The 17,373-nt window shown below is 43.5% G+C and overlaps 1 protein-coding gene across 2 annotated transcripts in view; it reads left to right on the forward strand.

Moving 5' to 3' along the window:
• Lpgat1 (lysophosphatidylglycerol acyltransferase 1) overlaps nucleotides 1-12,886 on the forward strand; it is a 66,649-nt gene extending 53,763 nt beyond the window's left edge. For both annotated transcript variants that reach the window (XM_005348888.2, XM_013346950.2), the window contains exons 7-8: nucleotides 5,313-5,419; nucleotides 7,332-12,886. In XM_005348888.2, the coding sequence (XP_005348945.1) occupies nucleotides 5,313-5,419; nucleotides 7,332-7,483 (259 nt within the window). In that variant the 3' untranslated portion in view covers nucleotides 7,484-12,886. The remainder of the gene's footprint in view (nucleotides 1-5,312; nucleotides 5,420-7,331) is intronic.
• The last annotated feature ends 4,487 nt before the right edge of the window (nucleotides 12,887-17,373 follow it).

Raw genomic sequence — 17,373 nt, forward strand, 5'->3', positions numbered from 1 at the left:
CCTCAGCAATTGAGGAAAAACTAAACTGTATATCAGAAAAGATAGCTGTCTATATATAGCACTCATCAAGTTTTTCACTGACGTATTATTGTCAGTTCATCTTAGCACTGCACACTGTTTTCTTTGTTACAACACAGTTGGAGAAAGACACATACAATAGATAGACTGTAAACCAGTAAGCGTGATCATGGTCTGTATAAAAGGAGAAGAGGAACGGGAATTAGATGACCAGGTCCTTATTCTCAAGGGAAGCAGAGTAATCTGGACATGACAGTTTTCACAGACTTATAAATAATATCCAAGTGCCTGCGAAAGAAACGGTTGGATAGATTATATCTGAAAGCAAGGGTCTGGGGAGGGAAGGGATGGGAATTTGTTGTTGTCTGCCTGAATAATTGCTTTAACTTTTGAAAACTAAGCTTATGTTGCTTAGGCAAAACATTTCTTTTTTCGAGAAAGGGTTTCTCTATGTAACAGCCCTGGCTGTCCTGGAACTAGCTCTGTAGACCAGGCTGGCCTCGAACTCACAGAGACCCTCCTGCCTCTGCCTCCTGAGTGCTGGGATTAAAGGCGTGCAGCACCACCACTGACAAAACATTTTTTAAAGTTCTGAATCTTATTCTTGTAGACAGTACTCAGGCTGTAGCCTTTCCATGTCCTTTTCCATGAGCAAATGCCAATTCCCTCATTCAAACTCAGCCACCGCTCTTCAAAGTGAAATACTTGTTCATTTGGCTGGCTTGTTTTCCTCATCCCTCTGCTAAATAATTAGCTTCATAAAGTGAGGAGGAGCTTTTATCTCCAGACCTCTCTCCAAGGTTAGTTTCTTCCATGTATTTTACATAACTGAACAAGGAACAAATTGTATGATTTGTTGGCTCATGTTTTACAGTCTTCATGGCTTAAAAATTCTTATGTACTAACTCAGATGTAGAGAGTGCCATCTGTTAAGCCAAGCATTGTGTTTTTAAAGTATAATTTCTAAATGCTCTAAGAGAGGATTTCATGGGTTAGGGGGAAATACATTTTACTTAGAAATATTCTAGGTTACTGATAATAAGAATTTTTATTGCTTTAAAATGAGGCTCTTATTTCCCATTTGGGTAGCTATTGGAGCTTATGTCCCGTAGGTCTGAGAGCTCCCAAGCTCTCCTCCTATTTGTCTCGGGAGAACTGGGACTCAGTGCATTTGATCCCTTGCCATATTAGAGGATTACTCATTTTAATATTTTAATCCCATGGTAACCTAACAACCAGAGTAAAGAAGTAGACTGCTCTTGAGAGTGGGTATTTGGTCTGCCTTCTGGCTGTGGCTGTATTGAAGTCAAGAGAATGTCCAGGCAGCTCTGGGCAGATGGTGGGATAAAGTCTCAGACCTACACTGCCCTCCGTGCTGCTCCCCATTTAAAGTGACAGAGAAAACCCAGAAGACACACTACTCTTTCAAGAATTCATTTGTTAAACCCAAATCTTGCTGTTTAATCCAGTCTTATATTTAATGTTTGCTTTCTTCACATACAGATACAAAACCACTTAAGATCTTTGACCTTATGGCTCCTGCTAAATCATCCTTAAGTTAATTAGACCTGGTTTAAATTAACAAAAATTAAATTGATCTTATATAGTACATACCGCAGTGTTAGCTGGTGTGAGTCAACATTTTTTTTAAATCTCTTTTCCAAGGAATACTTATTTTGTGATAATCACTGGACGTGTGGCCATCTTAGAACAGAAGACACTTTGTAATTAATTTGGCTGGGTCTTAAGGACAGTGGGTAGAGTTTAGATAGGGAGAGATGGAAGAGTGGGAGTGGGCATGCTCAGTAATAGTGACTGTGAAATAGAGCCCACAGAGCCCACATTAAATAACCCTTAACAGAACTCGAAGGGAAGTTGTAGGAAATGGAATTGGAAAGTTGAAATAAGATATTGGTGTACCCAGAGCTGCCTGGTTATTCTCATGGCTAGAACACAGCAGGAGGGCAGACCAGATGCCAGCTCTCAAGAACAGTCTGCTTCTTTACTCTGGTTGTTAGATTTCCATGATATTAAAATTACTAATTTCCCTTCTGTTGCTGTGATAAAGCATTTGAAGAGGTCATATTCCATTCTTGAGGGAAGTCAGGGCAGGACCCATGGCAGGAACCTGTCCCATGCAGCATTGCCTCCAACCAAGGGATAAACTCTTAGCCCAGGCAGCTGTTTGCTAGCTCGCTCGCTCTGAGTCACGCTCTCCTGGCTTTCTTAGACATTCCAGGTCTCGCTGCCTGACCTGCCCACCACGTGTGTCCTTCTCCCCACAGCATCCATCATCAGTTGAGACAGTCCTTCACAGACATGCCTACAGGCTAGGCTGATCTAGGTAGTTCCTCAGTGGAGGCTCCCTCTTCCCAGGTGACTATGTTGTGTCAGGTCGACAATGAATACTAATAACACCTGTACCTAAAAATCAGGCCAAATATATCTCTTAAGTAAAGCCAGGTTCAAACAGAATTATCTTCAAATAATGGTGGAGTTGGCTCACAAAACTCTCATCCAAATAGAGCAATTTTGCAATGTGGTTAACCACACAGCTCAGGTTTCCTGTATCAGTGCTGCTCTTATTCACATATCGGTCTCATCCTTACCAGCTGGCCCAGAAATCCAAGCTCTTGTACTTCTGTGAAAGATAAGTGACAGAGCAGGTTGCCAAGACGCTCTTTGGCCATACGATGGCAGAGTCTGTGTTTCATTTCCTGGCCACTGACCCAAATAATCACACAAACTATATTAATTACAACACCGTCTGGCCTATCAGCTCAGGCTTCTTATTTACTAACTCTTACATCTTAAATTAACAGATTTCTATTATTCTGTGTGTCAACATGAGGCTGTGGCTTACTGGTGAGGGTCCACCATCTGTCTCCTTCAGCAACTACATGGCATCTCTTTGACTCCACCTACTCTCTCTATATATATTTCTACTCAGATTCCCCACTTGGCTTTATTCTGCCCTGCCATAGGCCAAAGCAACTTCTTTATTAACCAATAAAAGCAACACATGTACAGAAGGACACCCCACATCATCTCCCCTTTTCTAAGTAAAAAAGATGATTTTAACTTTAACATAGTAAAATTACATATAACAAAACATATCAAGCGAGAATTACATTTACACTATTTAGTCTATTTGTATTTGGAAAGTTTTATATCTAATTTATCCTTTATCATAACTAAGTAAAACTATAATTATAACTATCTGTCTTTAACCCTTTAGAGATTCCAGAAGGATATAACATTACCTAAGTAAACGGGAAGTTCATTGTAAGCAACTTTTAAAATTCTAGAATTGACAGAGACATCTTGCTGCCTGGACAGTCATTCGAAGTTTTTTTGTAACATTGGGGCATCCATCTTCAGCCTACAGACTCATAGTATCTGGAAGACTTCCATGAAGCAAGGAATGTGAAGATCTTTTGCTTTATAATGGCAAAGTTCATCAGTTGCTTTCTTTTGTGTCCTGCAAAATGTCTGGCGGGTTTGTTTTTGTCTTTTGTGACACACGAACCCTAAAGGATTGTCACACCTTCTTTAAGCAAGTCTGTGGGTCCTGCATGTCCAGTTTATACAGCATACCATCAAGCAGTCCAGGCAAGAGCAGTTTTTTGCTCAAATGGCTAACAAAGTCCATAAGGAGCCTCTTTGTGCCTATCATCATCTTGAAGTAGATTGGTGCTGCCAGGAGATATGTCTTATTGTCATGAAAAGTCTGAGTTTTTTAAAAATTTTAAAGGTCTTTGAAGTGTTGAAGATTATCTATCTAGGGGAAATATATTTCTTTATCTCTAGAAACCTTAACTAACATGACTACAAGTTTGACTATAATAGGTAACTATCTAAATCTTTAATTTTTAACTTTACTTTACATTTTAAAATGAACTATATGAACATAATACCTTAAACAAGAGCAGAAATACATATCCACAGTTTAACAAATCGAACTTAAATTTGTATCACTAGACCAAGGTCCCCCATCACCCCTCATCATGCCTGAAGGAACAGCGTGAAGGCAGGCATCTGCTGAGTATGTTTGTTCAGAACTGACCTCTGTGAACCACTCTGCCATTATAAAAAGGGAAGCTCACAGCTAAATCTTGGACTTTTAAGTATACTTTTATCTGACGTATGCTCTGTTCTCCTGACTTTTACTTTTGCAGTAGTAAAATGGTATCACATTGATTGTAATGTGGACACCAGAATTATATAATATCACTCAGTTATGATTGTCATTATTCTGAATATTTTTGTTAAGATAAATGCTAAAATGAAAGCACAAGATTGCTAAATACTAAGAGGACTCATGGTTGGATCCCAAGAACTAATGTGGCTAGTTGGGAAGCACTGCTGACCATGTCCACGCTAAGTGGTAGTCTGCTGGTTATGGTTATAAAGAGTTTTACCCCGCACTGTTGTGTTGTCTTACCCAGGCTGCCTCAGTTTTTGCATTGCTGGGATTATAGGCAAGAGCGTCCCTGCTTAGATAACTAAGAGTCTTCTGGGCTGCTGTTGTTTTATTTAAAAATCTCTTTGGCCAGTCAATCAGGCTTTTTATTCCAGCACTCGGGAGGCAGAGGCAGGTGGATCTCTGTGAGTTCAAGGCCAGCCTGGTCTACAAAACTAGTTCTGGAACGGCCAGGGCTACACAGAGAAACCCTATCTCTAAAGTCTGAACAAACATACAAAGAAACAAAAATCCCTTTGTTCAGGGATGAGGATATGGCAGAGCAGTAGAGCATATTCAAGGCTTTGGGTTTGATCCTCAGTATTAAAAAATGAGGATTCTGGAGAGTTGTTCATCAGTTAAGAACAGTTGTTCTTACAGAGGACCCAGGTTTGATACCCAGCACTCACATGGTACTTACACCTGTCATAATTCCAGTTCCAGGCGGCCCAGTGCCCTCTTTTGACCTCTCTAGGCACCAGGCATTCACATGGTACACAGACCTGTGAACACTCATACACAATAAAGCAAGCAAACAAACAAACAAATAAATAAATTTTTAAAAAATTTCCCTGTTTAGAAAGCCAGTATTCTGGTATGCTTAGTGAAAATCAATCAATTTGGGCAGATTTTTTTTTTCTGGTTCTCACTTTCTCATAAAGCAGTATTGCTAAGGTACTTTCTTTGGTTAAGTGTTTAAATCTTTGTGTGTGCGTGAGTGCATTCGTGCCTGTGTGTGTTTGTGATTCATTAATAAAGTAAGTTTAGGGTTCTTGAGTAGTTTTCAGTTCTGAATTAAAGTAGTTCTTTTTATTTTTCTAAATCTTAATAGGATTTTTCCAATTAAAGATGTGCCGTTGGAGACGGATGACCTCGCCAGGTGGCTGTATGAGCGGTTTATTGAGAAGGAGGACCTCTTGTCCCATTTCTACAGAACAGGTGCGCATTTCTGCTAGACATGTGCTTTAGAGGGGATAAGCATTTCCCAGTTACTTCTTTTTATCTTTAAAATATTTAATTTTATTATTCTAATTATGTGTAGGTGTGTGTGTGTGCACATAAGGTCAGGTGCCGGAGGAGGCCAGAGGCTTCAGAACCCCTGGAGCTGGAGCTAGAGCTACAGATAGGTGAGCCCCGTGATGTGGGTGCTGGGAACAGAACTTAGGTCCTCTGAGGAGCAACAGATGCTCTTTTCCTCTGAGCTGTCTCTCCAGCCCCAGTCCCCTTTCAGTTGTTTAGATTAGACATAAAGTCATTCTGTATGTAAGAATTTCAGCTTAGAATCTATGGAAAGAAAGCTTTGTGTTGATGTATGTAGTTTCTTCCTACATCGGCCCATGTACAGAGTGATGAGCATGCCACACAGCCATGTGACTCAAACCCTGAGGAGCACAGACAGCTGCAGGACATGTGCTGACCTTGTACTTGAGGTCACTGGAATCTGTTTTTGGATGCTTTTCCTTCCCTTTGAAGGAGACTGTTATTCTGTTGTGTGGTTCTAGTTCACAGTCAGTCAGAGCAGAAAGCGGCTCAGCAGATGCTCCTTCTCTCACAGGAAGCAGAAGCGTTAGGGGTTTCTTACAAGAAAGGGTGTAGTTTATTGTTTTCAAGGGCACAAAGTCAGTTATTTGCCCTTGGGAGGGAAAAGAATCTATTCTTATCTCTTCTATATTCTCAATCCTCTATAGATTCTGTAAGAACTGCAGTGAACCTGGTCCTGGTAGCACAGGCCTGGGAGATCGAGGCAGGAGTATCCTGAGTTCAAAGCCTTCTTTGGTAACTTCCTGAGACCCTGTCTCTGAATAAAAACTAAAACTCGGACTGGAAGTGTGACTCAGCGATAGGGTCCTTGCCCAGTACGTGTGTGGCTCTGGATTGAGTCCCCAGCACCAAAACACACAACAAAAAGTATAAGGAAAAGACAGGAAAGAAGGAAGAAGAAAGGAAGTTGGAAAGAAGAAAATTAGTGTTGGTTAGCATAGTAGCCAACATGCTTTCACAAGCTGCTGTGTTGTAGGCTGATTCTTTAGTGCCCAAAAACAAGAGATGGTGTACAGTGCAGGGCAGGGTTAATTCAAGGCTGAGCAGGCAATTCAGGTGACCAGCGAAGAGGCCTTACCTTCCCACCCTAAGTCTCTTGCCTCCTGATATTGCCTAAGTTGTAGGAACAATGGGGAGCCTCTTTTAAAAAGCCACTTGCATCCCAGCCCTTGAGACTGGAAAATGCCTTTGTGAATTGCTTGTGAGCAGCAAATCCCTCTATGAGCTGGCTTACCCTGAGGATTAGCAGCGAGGACGGAGACTGCGGAGCAGGAGTGGCAGAGGGTCTCGGTGAGAAAAAACAAATTAGATACGTTTTCTTTGTATTTTCTTTCTAATATTATTACAAAGACATATTTTGTAAACATTACTGTATTTTGAGAATATAAGTGTTATATAACCACTTTTGTGGCAAAAAAAAAAGAGTGCTGTTTCAGAAATTATTAGATATCAATTTTATAGATCCTGTGTCTGACCACTGAAGAAATGTAGCTATTCAGTAAGGAGCAGGGCAACCTGAGTGCCGGTTCTCACAGACTGGACTCCAGGGGAGGTGGACAGTAGGCAAGCCTACAGAAGGAAAGCAGACAGACACTGGAGAGTGGACGGCAGGGAGCCAAGGCCGGAGGATGCTGCTGACTGCATCATCCACCCAGTGGGTGGAAAAGTGCTGGGCGAAGCCTAGGTTGTTAAAATTGTGTCCCAGAGGAAAACTCTCTGCAAAGTGAGCCTAAGTGTGGGTGAATACTCAGCTTTCATTCAGGAGATCTGTACTGCCGGGAATCACGTGACCTTCTGTCTTGTCTTCTAGGAGCCTTTCCTCCTCCCCAGGGCCAGAAGGAAGCTGTTTCCAGGGAGATGACCCTCAGCAACACGTGGATATTCCTCATTCAGTGCTTCGCATTTTTGTCAGGCTATCTGTGGTACCACATCATTCAGTATTTTTACCATTGCCTATTTTAGGAAATGATTTGGACTTGCCACATAGGAGGAGTTCAGACTTCATACATGTGCTTTATTTTACATGTGCAAATCTAAATATACAAATCAAAATATATAAAAAGCAAAGGAAATTCAAATGGATGGATTAATGTTTATCCCCCTTTGGGATATTTTAAAATCTACTACAATGAAGATCAGTAATACAATGAAGTGCTAATGTATTTTAAGAACTTTTTCATGTTTTAAGGAGATACACTCTACCATATGTTTATGCAAGCATCACACTGGGAGAAGAGGAAATCATAAAATCATCCTAGAAGACTTCGAAAGAAACTGTTGCCACCAGATGCCCTTGGTCATGCCCCTGTTCAGAAGCTGTGCTCCTCTCTATTAGGGCGGAGCTTCACAGTGTTAATGTGTCCACCCGTCATGCCGAGGACTAGCCTTCTCTAACAGGCTGCAGTCCTCAATCCTGGCTGAGGAGCAGTGTCCACTGTCCACGGAACCACTGTATCCTGGGAAGGCTAGCTCACCCAGCACCATGCTAACATGTGCTAGTGTTCTCCCTCTGTCAGGGAAGAGGAGCACCACTTCCTCTTTGGTATAGAAGGCACATCATCAAGTGATAATTGTAGTTTACAAAATGCACTTTTATCAGATGCAAATATAACAAAGGGTAGTAACATAGCTGGAAACAAAAGGAAGCCTCGTCGTGAGCAGGCTCTCAGGAGGCTGTCCTGTCTGCGTGCTTGCCCATGATGCACCTCCCCGGCCCCACTCCCCTCCCCCAACTTTAACATAGTAGCACCAAATGTATTTGAGGGCAGTTAAAGCAAATTATGCAAACATTTAAATGGCCAGTTTAAGGGAAGTAGACTAGCATATTAGGAAATAAAACATAGAAGCAGACATTGGCTTGCAGTATTGACAGGGCCTCCAGGTGCCCCCAAAATCTGTGCAGACATCAGTGTGTTCTGTCATTATGTCAAGCGGCTGCTCTTCTCAGGGTAGCAGGACCTGGAGACAGCAGCTCAGGACACCTCCCAGTCTCTTCCAGTTGTTTTTGAAGAGGGCAGAGTCAGGCAAGTTTCTGTCATTGTGTTCTTGTGATTTACCTCACAGGAGAACCAGACTTTGCAAAAAGTACAGACACTGCATCGGTATTGAGACAGAGGGTTTGGTTTAGGATAATAAAATGTTTAAACCTGAATAAGGCAGCTGGAGTTTCCCGTGGCATGAACACTGTAGATTCCCCTATTGTGACTAACAGCACAAATAACAATTCTGAGAAATAGGCTGTAAAACAAAAGTAAAGACTAATGTTTTCTGTTTTTCAAATAAACCAAAAAAAAATAAAAAGAGGAAAAGATGCAAATTGCCCCACTTGTACGGGAAAGGCTGAACAACACCAAATAAAAGCCCATAGCACTTCATCTTCAGCAAACCCAGAGCACATGTGGAAGGGAATGACATGTTAGCTGGCGTACCTCACCTCACCACACCACTGCTGTTACTCTGCAGGAGACCTCTGGTGTGGGAGCAGCTGTTTACAAACAGCTGTTTGCTCTGGTTTACAGTGACAGTGAATAGGTGGAGAAAGCTGCTTCACCTGGAAATGATGGGCAGCCAGAGAGAAGCTGCTCAGTGCTTCTATCTGAGGCCCAGGAAAGGCTGGGTGAATCTAATGGAGGCATCAGCCGGCCATCTGGGGGAGAAGTTGTTCACTAGCTAGCAGCCTATTTAAGCCACAGACTGCAGTGGCCAGCTCCTAGATGAGTCTGTGCATCCATCCATATGTGCAGACAGAATTGTGGCTCTGGCCCCTGCTCCCACTACTGTGCTCCAAAGGACATGATCTTTGAATATACCGTACATGGGGAACTCGCTCCCCTAAGAGGCATCACTTTCAGATGTAACTTTTGATAATATACCTGAGCTACAAATAGATATGTATTTGATCTGTCCTACACATCTTCAGTTCATTCAACGTGTCTTCTGTGTGCAAAGCCTGTTTGAGAGTATTGATAGTAGTTCCTTACCAGGAACTGGAGTCCACCTGCTTGAGCTAATTAGGAAATGTGAAGAACAGGTATTCTTCCTAACAGTCAGGGGAAACTGCAATATGCCACTGTAGAGAACAGAATAAATTTCCCATTTGTACTGTGTGTGAAGAAAGGAAATTAATGTCTCAAGATAGGAGGAAAAGTGAGTAAAGCCACACCAGTTTGTAAAGGCATCCTTTAGGGTTGCTGCTCTTTGTCCTCAGCTGCAGACAGGCTGGGCAACTCGCTGCTAGAGTCCTTGGACCACAGACAAGACCGAGCAACAGCTCACCTCACCCAGTTTCAGAAATACATGTGTGACTGAGCAGCCCATAAGCAGTGGAAGCAAAGAAAAGCCAGAATGGGATGAAGCTTGAATAGATGAACTAGTTAGATGAGAATTTAGTAAAGTGTGAAGCGATAGCTGTGGATTCAGATCTGTCATTTATTAGTGCTTGGTATTACAGCTCTTAAATTCCTATAGCAAAGAACTTGGGATTGCTGAATAAGTAGTCAATTACAGGGTAGTTAATTCAGTATTAAGTCATAGGAAGCCAAAACAATAATTTTTTGTAGGAATTTCAGACAACCAGCAGGAAGAGAAAGCACCAAAGCCAGCATAACCTGTGGGCTGGACAGGCATCTCTGAACAAGACAGAGTTGGTGCAGCTGAAATTGTCCCACCCATTGTGGCCTCTGATGTGGTTGTCTGGATCAGTGTTGGAAATGCCACTTCATTCGTGGCCATGTGTGTGGCTCCCTTCTTATTAATTTGTCTTAGTGATGTGTTTTGACAATCAGTAAACACCGAAGACTCTTACCAACTTGGTCCCGGTTGCAGTCACAGAAAGTGGTCTTTGACCACAGGAGTCTTCTGTGTCCCGTTCACGTTTGTTTGCTGAACAGGAGGAGTTAACTAATGTTTTGTGGTTTTTATCCTTTTCTTTGAAGTCACTGCACAACAGTGAACAGAGTTACCATTACAGAAAGTGTATTCAGCTCTGTCCCACAAAGGGTGGAAGATAATGGTGTCTTCTATGGGATGTTTGCCCTACGAGTGCTGTGAGCCTTCCAGCTGCAGGCAGGAGAGTCAAAGGAGCTCTGAGTTACAGGTGTGCTAGTTCATGTCGTGATGGGTAGACACTGTTTGGGACCAAAACCACCTACGTTGGAAATTTCTGGATCACAAAGGAGCCTGGCATACTCTGAAGCAGTCAGTGGTTGGTGCTGTGTGGCAGTCATTTGTACCAGCCCCAGTAGTTACCAAGTGGGCTCTGAGAAGAAGCTGCAGGTTCCCAACTGTTGGGGAAGAATGGCATAGTCACGTAAGGTGCAGTCTTGGGCTATCTGCAGAAATGCCATCTGAGGAATTTTTACATTTAATATTTTTTTAAAACAGTCTTAAAGAGCAAAAAAAAAAATGTATGTATATTATAGTTGCAAAGTATGCAGATGCTTTGAATGACTTTATTTTTATTGTGTAAAACTGTTGAACACGACTGTGGTGCACAAATTCTTTACATGTAAGGAGTCTATGCATTTTACAGTAACATCTTTTGATTGGGTAATGAGACAGTTATACATTCAACTGCCATTGTTTTTATTAAGTGCGTTCACTTCCTTTGCAGTTATTATAAAGTTGTATTTATTTTCTACAGATGCATTTTTGTTTTCATAGTGCTGTAATGTTTACTTCAGCTTGTTGAGCTTTCTTTGTGATCCGCATGTCACAGTGTGTTTTAAGAATGTCTGTAAAGGCTGTGGCAACTGCAATTTACTTCTGTAAAGGGCTGGTCACATGTGGATCTGGTTTCTGAATGCATTAGGGATGATTTTACCAGATTACCTTTTCAGAAACTTAGATATTGTGAATACCAAAAGAAGCATTTTCTCAGCAAAAATTAATAGCTGGTTCTATTTTTTTTAATGTAGAGAAAATAAAGTTGATTCTTTTTTTTCCAAAACAATGCTTTTAATTCTTAATAGTGGGGATGGGTATCTGTGCTGTCCTGGAGCTTCACAGTGTGAACCGCTGGCACTCGTGCCTGGAGCTCAGCATTCAGTGGCTGGTGAGAAAACCATCTGCTTCCTTCCGGGACTTAAAAGATTTGCCTTTCCTCAAGTCTTCTCATTTGTTGCGTGATGGTAAATGTTTAGCAGTCCTCTCTCTTGGAGAAAATTATGTATGTAAGTGCACATACATATGTAATAAATTTTGCTTATAAGAGATATTTAATGCAATTAGCAAATAATAAAATATAATTGGTTTTTACATTATAATTGTCATTGCTGAACCCTCAGAGCCAACCTGTGACTGAATATCAACCATGATTTGATTGATAGCGTGATGTCCTGATATCCTAACCATCTCCACATAGACTGTTAATCAATCTAGTGTTTGACTTATTACTAGACTCTTACCCTTGTACAGAGCCTCCTTTTAGCGTCAGCGTTAATTAGTTTAGATAATTCATTTTTAATTATATTAAAACCCTAAAGTTAAATGATAAGAAGCCAGGCGATGGTGCACACCTTTAATGCCGGCACTCAGAAAGCAGAGCAGGCAGATCTCTGAGTTTGAGGCCAGCCTGGTCTACAGCATGAGTTAGTTCCAGGACAGCCAGGGCTACACAGAGAAACCTTGTCTCAAAAAACCAAAACCAGTAGGAGGCAAGTCAGAAAGTCAGAGCTACCTTCACCACAATACTGTCGTCTTTCTGTGTTTTGATTTGACTTCATTATTAGCATTGGATACAATTCTCAGAATTGATTTACTCATTGCTCCTTGCAGGTTGTGAAGTGTGGGAAAAGCACGGATATGGCCGTGGGGAGTCTGACGGCAGATAGCCTTTCAGGACGCACGGTGGCCAGCACATGGCCAGCACGCTTCGCCTCTCGGAGCTGAGTAAATGCAGGACAAAACATTGATGGTTTAATTACTTGTTTGTAAAATATGTTTGACCCCGTTGAGAACTTTTAATGTATTAAAATATCTCGCACAATCCTACCAAATAAGTTAAGTAGTTAGCGTTCAGTCTACCTCTTCTTTTCCTGGCTGGATTTAGGCTGCTGGTTGGGGGAGGCTGCAGTTTTATTTCCCCTATGAAGTACTTTATGTGGAGAACAGCAGATTCGGGGCTCTCTGAGATCTGTTGCTGACCATCCCTATACACCCCACAAGGTGGGGGAAAGCCATTGTTTTTAATTCCCACTTAATATGAAAATGTTTGTTTTAGGAAAATGTTTCTTGCTGGTGAAAAATGTATTTTTAAAAGGAAAAACCAAATCCTCTTTTGGTCCGAGGAGTCAGCTGTATGAGCAGGTGTGACCGTGTCATAACATGCTGATGTCATAGAAATCAATAAATTTTTACCTCTCAGGAGTCGGTGACCTTGTTCTTAACTCTTAAAGGCTGGAGAAACAGACTGGAGAGGCCCACAGTTCAGGATGCACAGAAACAAACAGAGATGCAGCATGGGGGAGGGGGGGCTGGCTGACCACCAGAGAAAGTGGGCCTCTTTCACAGTCAGGAAAACACTCTGCAGTGGGTAGGAAAGCCTGTGCACAAGGGAGAAAACGAAGCACTTCTTTTCTGTTGGTAACCAAGGAGCACCATGGTGCCCACGCCCTGGAGACACTCTGGGGATGGAGACAGGCGCTTGTTTGGCTGAAGCAGGAAAATTAACCACATGTGTGACTGTGTGCTGTCTTCACGCTTGGTGGCCCCTAAGGCCACAGGAGGCATCTGGTCCCCTGGGACTGGAGTTACAGACAATTGTAAGTTGTTCTCTAGAAGAGAAGCAAGAACTCTTAACCACTGAGCCATCTTTCCAGCCCCGCTTGGTGTTAGTGAGAAAATGTGGAGCTAAGTAAGAGGCCCTAAAGATTCCAGTTACGGTTTGTGTTCCTCTATTTCACTTTGGGTCCCAAAACTACCAAGTCTAACCTGCAGTTTTCTGTCAGTTGATACTGTATCGGGACCAGCTGGCCAGTTGAGGGTGAAGAAAATAGGTACCCAAAAGTCGAACTATTAGAACTGGAGTGCTGAGAAGAGGAACCCAAAATATTGGGTGCTAAAGGGCAGGTCGGATGCTGCTGTCCACAGCAGGTGTGCAGATAACACTGCCATGAAGGTTAGTGATAGAAGAAAGTCAACCTCCATATCTCCTCTGTCCTAAAGACTGCCTGTCATTCATGTATTCCTCCCATTCAGGTGACTGTCCCCTGAACAGGAGAAAGACATACCTAAGTCATTAGGAATCTCCATCAGGAGGCCCAACTAAGGGACTCTTAGCAATGCTGATGACTCAAGCCCTTCATTTAACCACGGCCCCTAAATCCACAGTAAAGCCTTTTGTTTATCCTGGTGTGTGTATGTTCCAGTAGGGATGAAGGGTGGCACCAGTATTTGGGCTGGTCTTGGATACCTTGACTTCTGGGACAATGGGCAGTGGCAACTCAGGGCTTCCAAAAGCACAAGTAGAAGCCAACAAGACCTTGTAGAATACAATCCAGGAACAGCGTCACTTTCTTAATATTTATTTACCTTTTAATTCATTTTACATTCCAACCAAGGTTCTCCCTCCCACCTGCCCTCGCCTCCCGAGCCCAGCCCCCCCATCCACTCCTCCCAACAGGTCAGGGCTCCCATGGGGAGTCGACACAGCTTGGCACACTAATTTGGGGCAGGACCAAGCCCCTTCCTTTTGCATTAAGTCTTAGCATGCCATCCCTTCAGAGGGAATGTGTTCTAACAAGCCAGCTCCTGTACCAGGGTAGATCCTGGTCCTACTGCCAGGGGCCCCTCGGATAGCCCAAGCTTCACAACTGACTCCCACATACAGAGGGGCCTAGTTCAGATGCCTGGAGCTCTCAACTGTCTGTCCAGAGATCGTGAGTTTTCATGAGATTTGTTCAACTGTCTCTGTAGAATTCTCCATCATGATCTTCATCTCCCCTGCTCACACATTCCCTCCCCCCTCTCTCTCTGACTAGACTGGTGCTTAGTTGTGGATCTTTACATCTAATTCCCTCAGTTACTGGAGCTGTGGATTGTAGTCTGGTTCTCCTTTGTTTTGTTCTATATCTTCTATCCACTTATGAGTAATCCTAGCAACTCGGAGTGACTGAAGCTAGGTGGAAGGTTCAAGGCTGGACTGGGTGTGTGCGGACTTGGAGACCAATGTAGGCTAACGTGAGTCTCTAAAGAGATTTTGTTGGCGAGCTCTCTGAATGGTTTGTGGAACTGATGTGCATACAGGTCATTGACCTTTGAGGTTTTAGAGTGGGTGGGAACTTTGGCATTTCCTTCTTTGGGGACAGTGGGTTTTCTTGTACAATTCAACCCGTTGCCAGTGGAGTCAGGCAGCCGCTTAGAGAACTGAGGGCCTAATAATCTCTCAGTCTCCAAATCAGAAGATGGCTTCGTGGGTGTCTAAAAAATTTCAGAACTGGAGAGGGGCTCAGTAGGTAAGAAAGAGGACCCGAGTTCAATTCCCAGCACCTGCGTTGGGCAGCTCACGACTGCTTGTATCTCAGGACAGGGGTTTAGATACACTCTTCTGAACCCAGCAGCACACACATGCCAACATGATTTTAAATAGTCTCTTTCATACAGAATGCTGAGGATTAAGTATACGTGTTGAAAGGATTTCAAAGCTCTACAGTTTCATGTTCCTCAGTGCTGAAGTAAACATGATAGCCCCAAGCATCAATCCTTCAGATTGATCTCTTAGAATGTCCGCCTGAGGTTTGGCAGAGACACCATTAACCACTAAAAAAAGTTGGAAGTCTGTGGCTTTATCTTTTTCCATGTGGAGGTGACATGTTTTGCTCTGTTTGATGGGAAAGGGAGAGAATGCCTTCATTTCAAGCTGAAGGGAAGAGACTCCAATCCCATAATACTTCAGTCGTGAATTCTAGGTCTGAAACCTGAAGAGAGCAGCTAGCAGCACCTGGTGTCTAGTGTTCATCCATCACAGTCAGGGCCCACAGAGAGAGAGAGGACCAGGATCTGAGGTCCTACCCTGGAGTTGAACCCCAAATTTTTTTGTAGTAAGGAGGGGGCCGCTTGTTGGTTCCCGGCTGCTTAGCCCCGAAATGACCACACAGAAACTATATTAATTAAATCACGGCTTGGCCCATTAGCTCTAGCTTCTTATTGGCTAACCCTTACATATTAATTTAACCCATTTCTAGTGGTTTACCAGCTAAAGTTCCCAGTGGCTATCTCCTATGCATCCATGGGTTCTCTCTGACACTGCCCTTTTTCCTCCCAGCATTCAGCTTAGTTTTCCCTGCCTACCTAACTTCTGCCCTGCTATAGGTGGACCACTATAGCAGTTTCTTTATCTGTTAATGGTAATCACAGCATACAGAGGGAAATCCCTCATCAATTTTTTTTGAACTTCACTCCTTGTGTGTCAAATGGGAAAGTCAAGGAACGATTCTCGCATATTAAATGAGACATTGTACATGCAGCACAGAAGATGGGTGTGCTTTGTCCTGAAGAAGTGCTCTGCCCCAGTTAGGCCCAGCGGGGGATTTGAAGACTTTCTGACCTAGCTGTACCTTCACTCCAGATGTCCCATCTTGTTCACAAAGGCTAACAGTAATGGATGCCCACCAGCATAGACAGACTTAATGAACGTAGCCATACAGCTGGCCCCACACAGACTATCCAGTGCCCTCAGACAGCAGCATGAAAGAGCTGTGAGGCTGGAGAAGCAATTAGGAAGGGCAGGGAGACTGGGGCTTAAGGGGGAAACCAGATCTGCCAGACAGAAGACATTACACACTCTTCATAGAGATCTGTTTCTGCTTCTGAGACATGATGTCACCTGTGATGTGGACCTTGAACTAATCGGAAGGGAGAGAGATATAATTTCTGGTATTTGAAAGTTGTCCTCTGGCTCTTAGGATAGTAAGCACGGCATCAAAGGCCCCTGAAGCTTCAGGCAGGAAAGCAGTCCTGCCCTAATCTGTCCAGTTCCACCAATCCCTGAGCTTGCCTTGAAATCTGACACTTTGCACTACTAAGTGCTGTTCTGGGTGCTCAATTCTGAGGAACCGGGTACCACAGTAGGCAGAAGTTTCTGTGTTTGTTACCTTGGGCAATTGTGGAGGGAGCCTCTGGGACCCTGCTTGGCTCTTCCATCTTTAAACAATGTCACACACAGGTGAAGAAGCCATTTTGGCTCCTACCATCTTAGGACATCTGAGGAAAAGGCACTCCACTACCCACAGCTTGGGGAGTGGGGGACGGCTGAGCACAAGGAAGCAGAACCGGCTTCTCTTGTGCCCGGCGAAGGCTTCTAGATGAGGTGAGAACCCAGGGTGGCTACGGAGAGAAGAAGGCTACTCCGGCAGGTTTGCTGGTTCTCTTTGAGAATGTCCACCACACTGCAGAGAGGAGGGACACAGGACCAGCACTCGAGTGGAGTCCATGGGAACAGGCACTCCCTTGTCACTGGATGATGTCACACAGAGGCGGGGCACTTTGGTGTCAGGGTGAGCACGGGTGGAAAACTCCAGCTAGGGAGGGAGGGCAGAACTGGTCCTATTCCCTGTCCCTCTCCTCCCCCTCCCCCCGAGTGCCTTTGTCACAGGGAGCCAGATCAAAGCCTCCATTGTGCTGGCTTTTCTGTTGTTTTCAGGGGAAGGAGGAGCAGTGAGCTCAGCCAGTCCTTGCTCTGCAGCTTTCCCCACCAGGAGCAGCTGTCATTGGTGTGACCCAGCGCGACGTAAAATTGCTGAGGTCCTGATTCAAAGCATTAAGAATTATGACAATGTTCAGAACACCAAAGCAAAGGGAGGTCACACTATCAAAATGTCAGCCCTCGGATTACCAGCACCCAGGGTCCCACCCCT

Source organism: Microtus ochrogaster, chromosome 6 (genome assembly GCF_000317375.1).
Source record: "Microtus ochrogaster isolate Prairie Vole_2 chromosome 6, MicOch1.0, whole genome shotgun sequence".
Classification (NCBI taxonomy): domain Eukaryota; kingdom Metazoa; phylum Chordata; class Mammalia; order Rodentia; family Cricetidae; genus Microtus; species Microtus ochrogaster.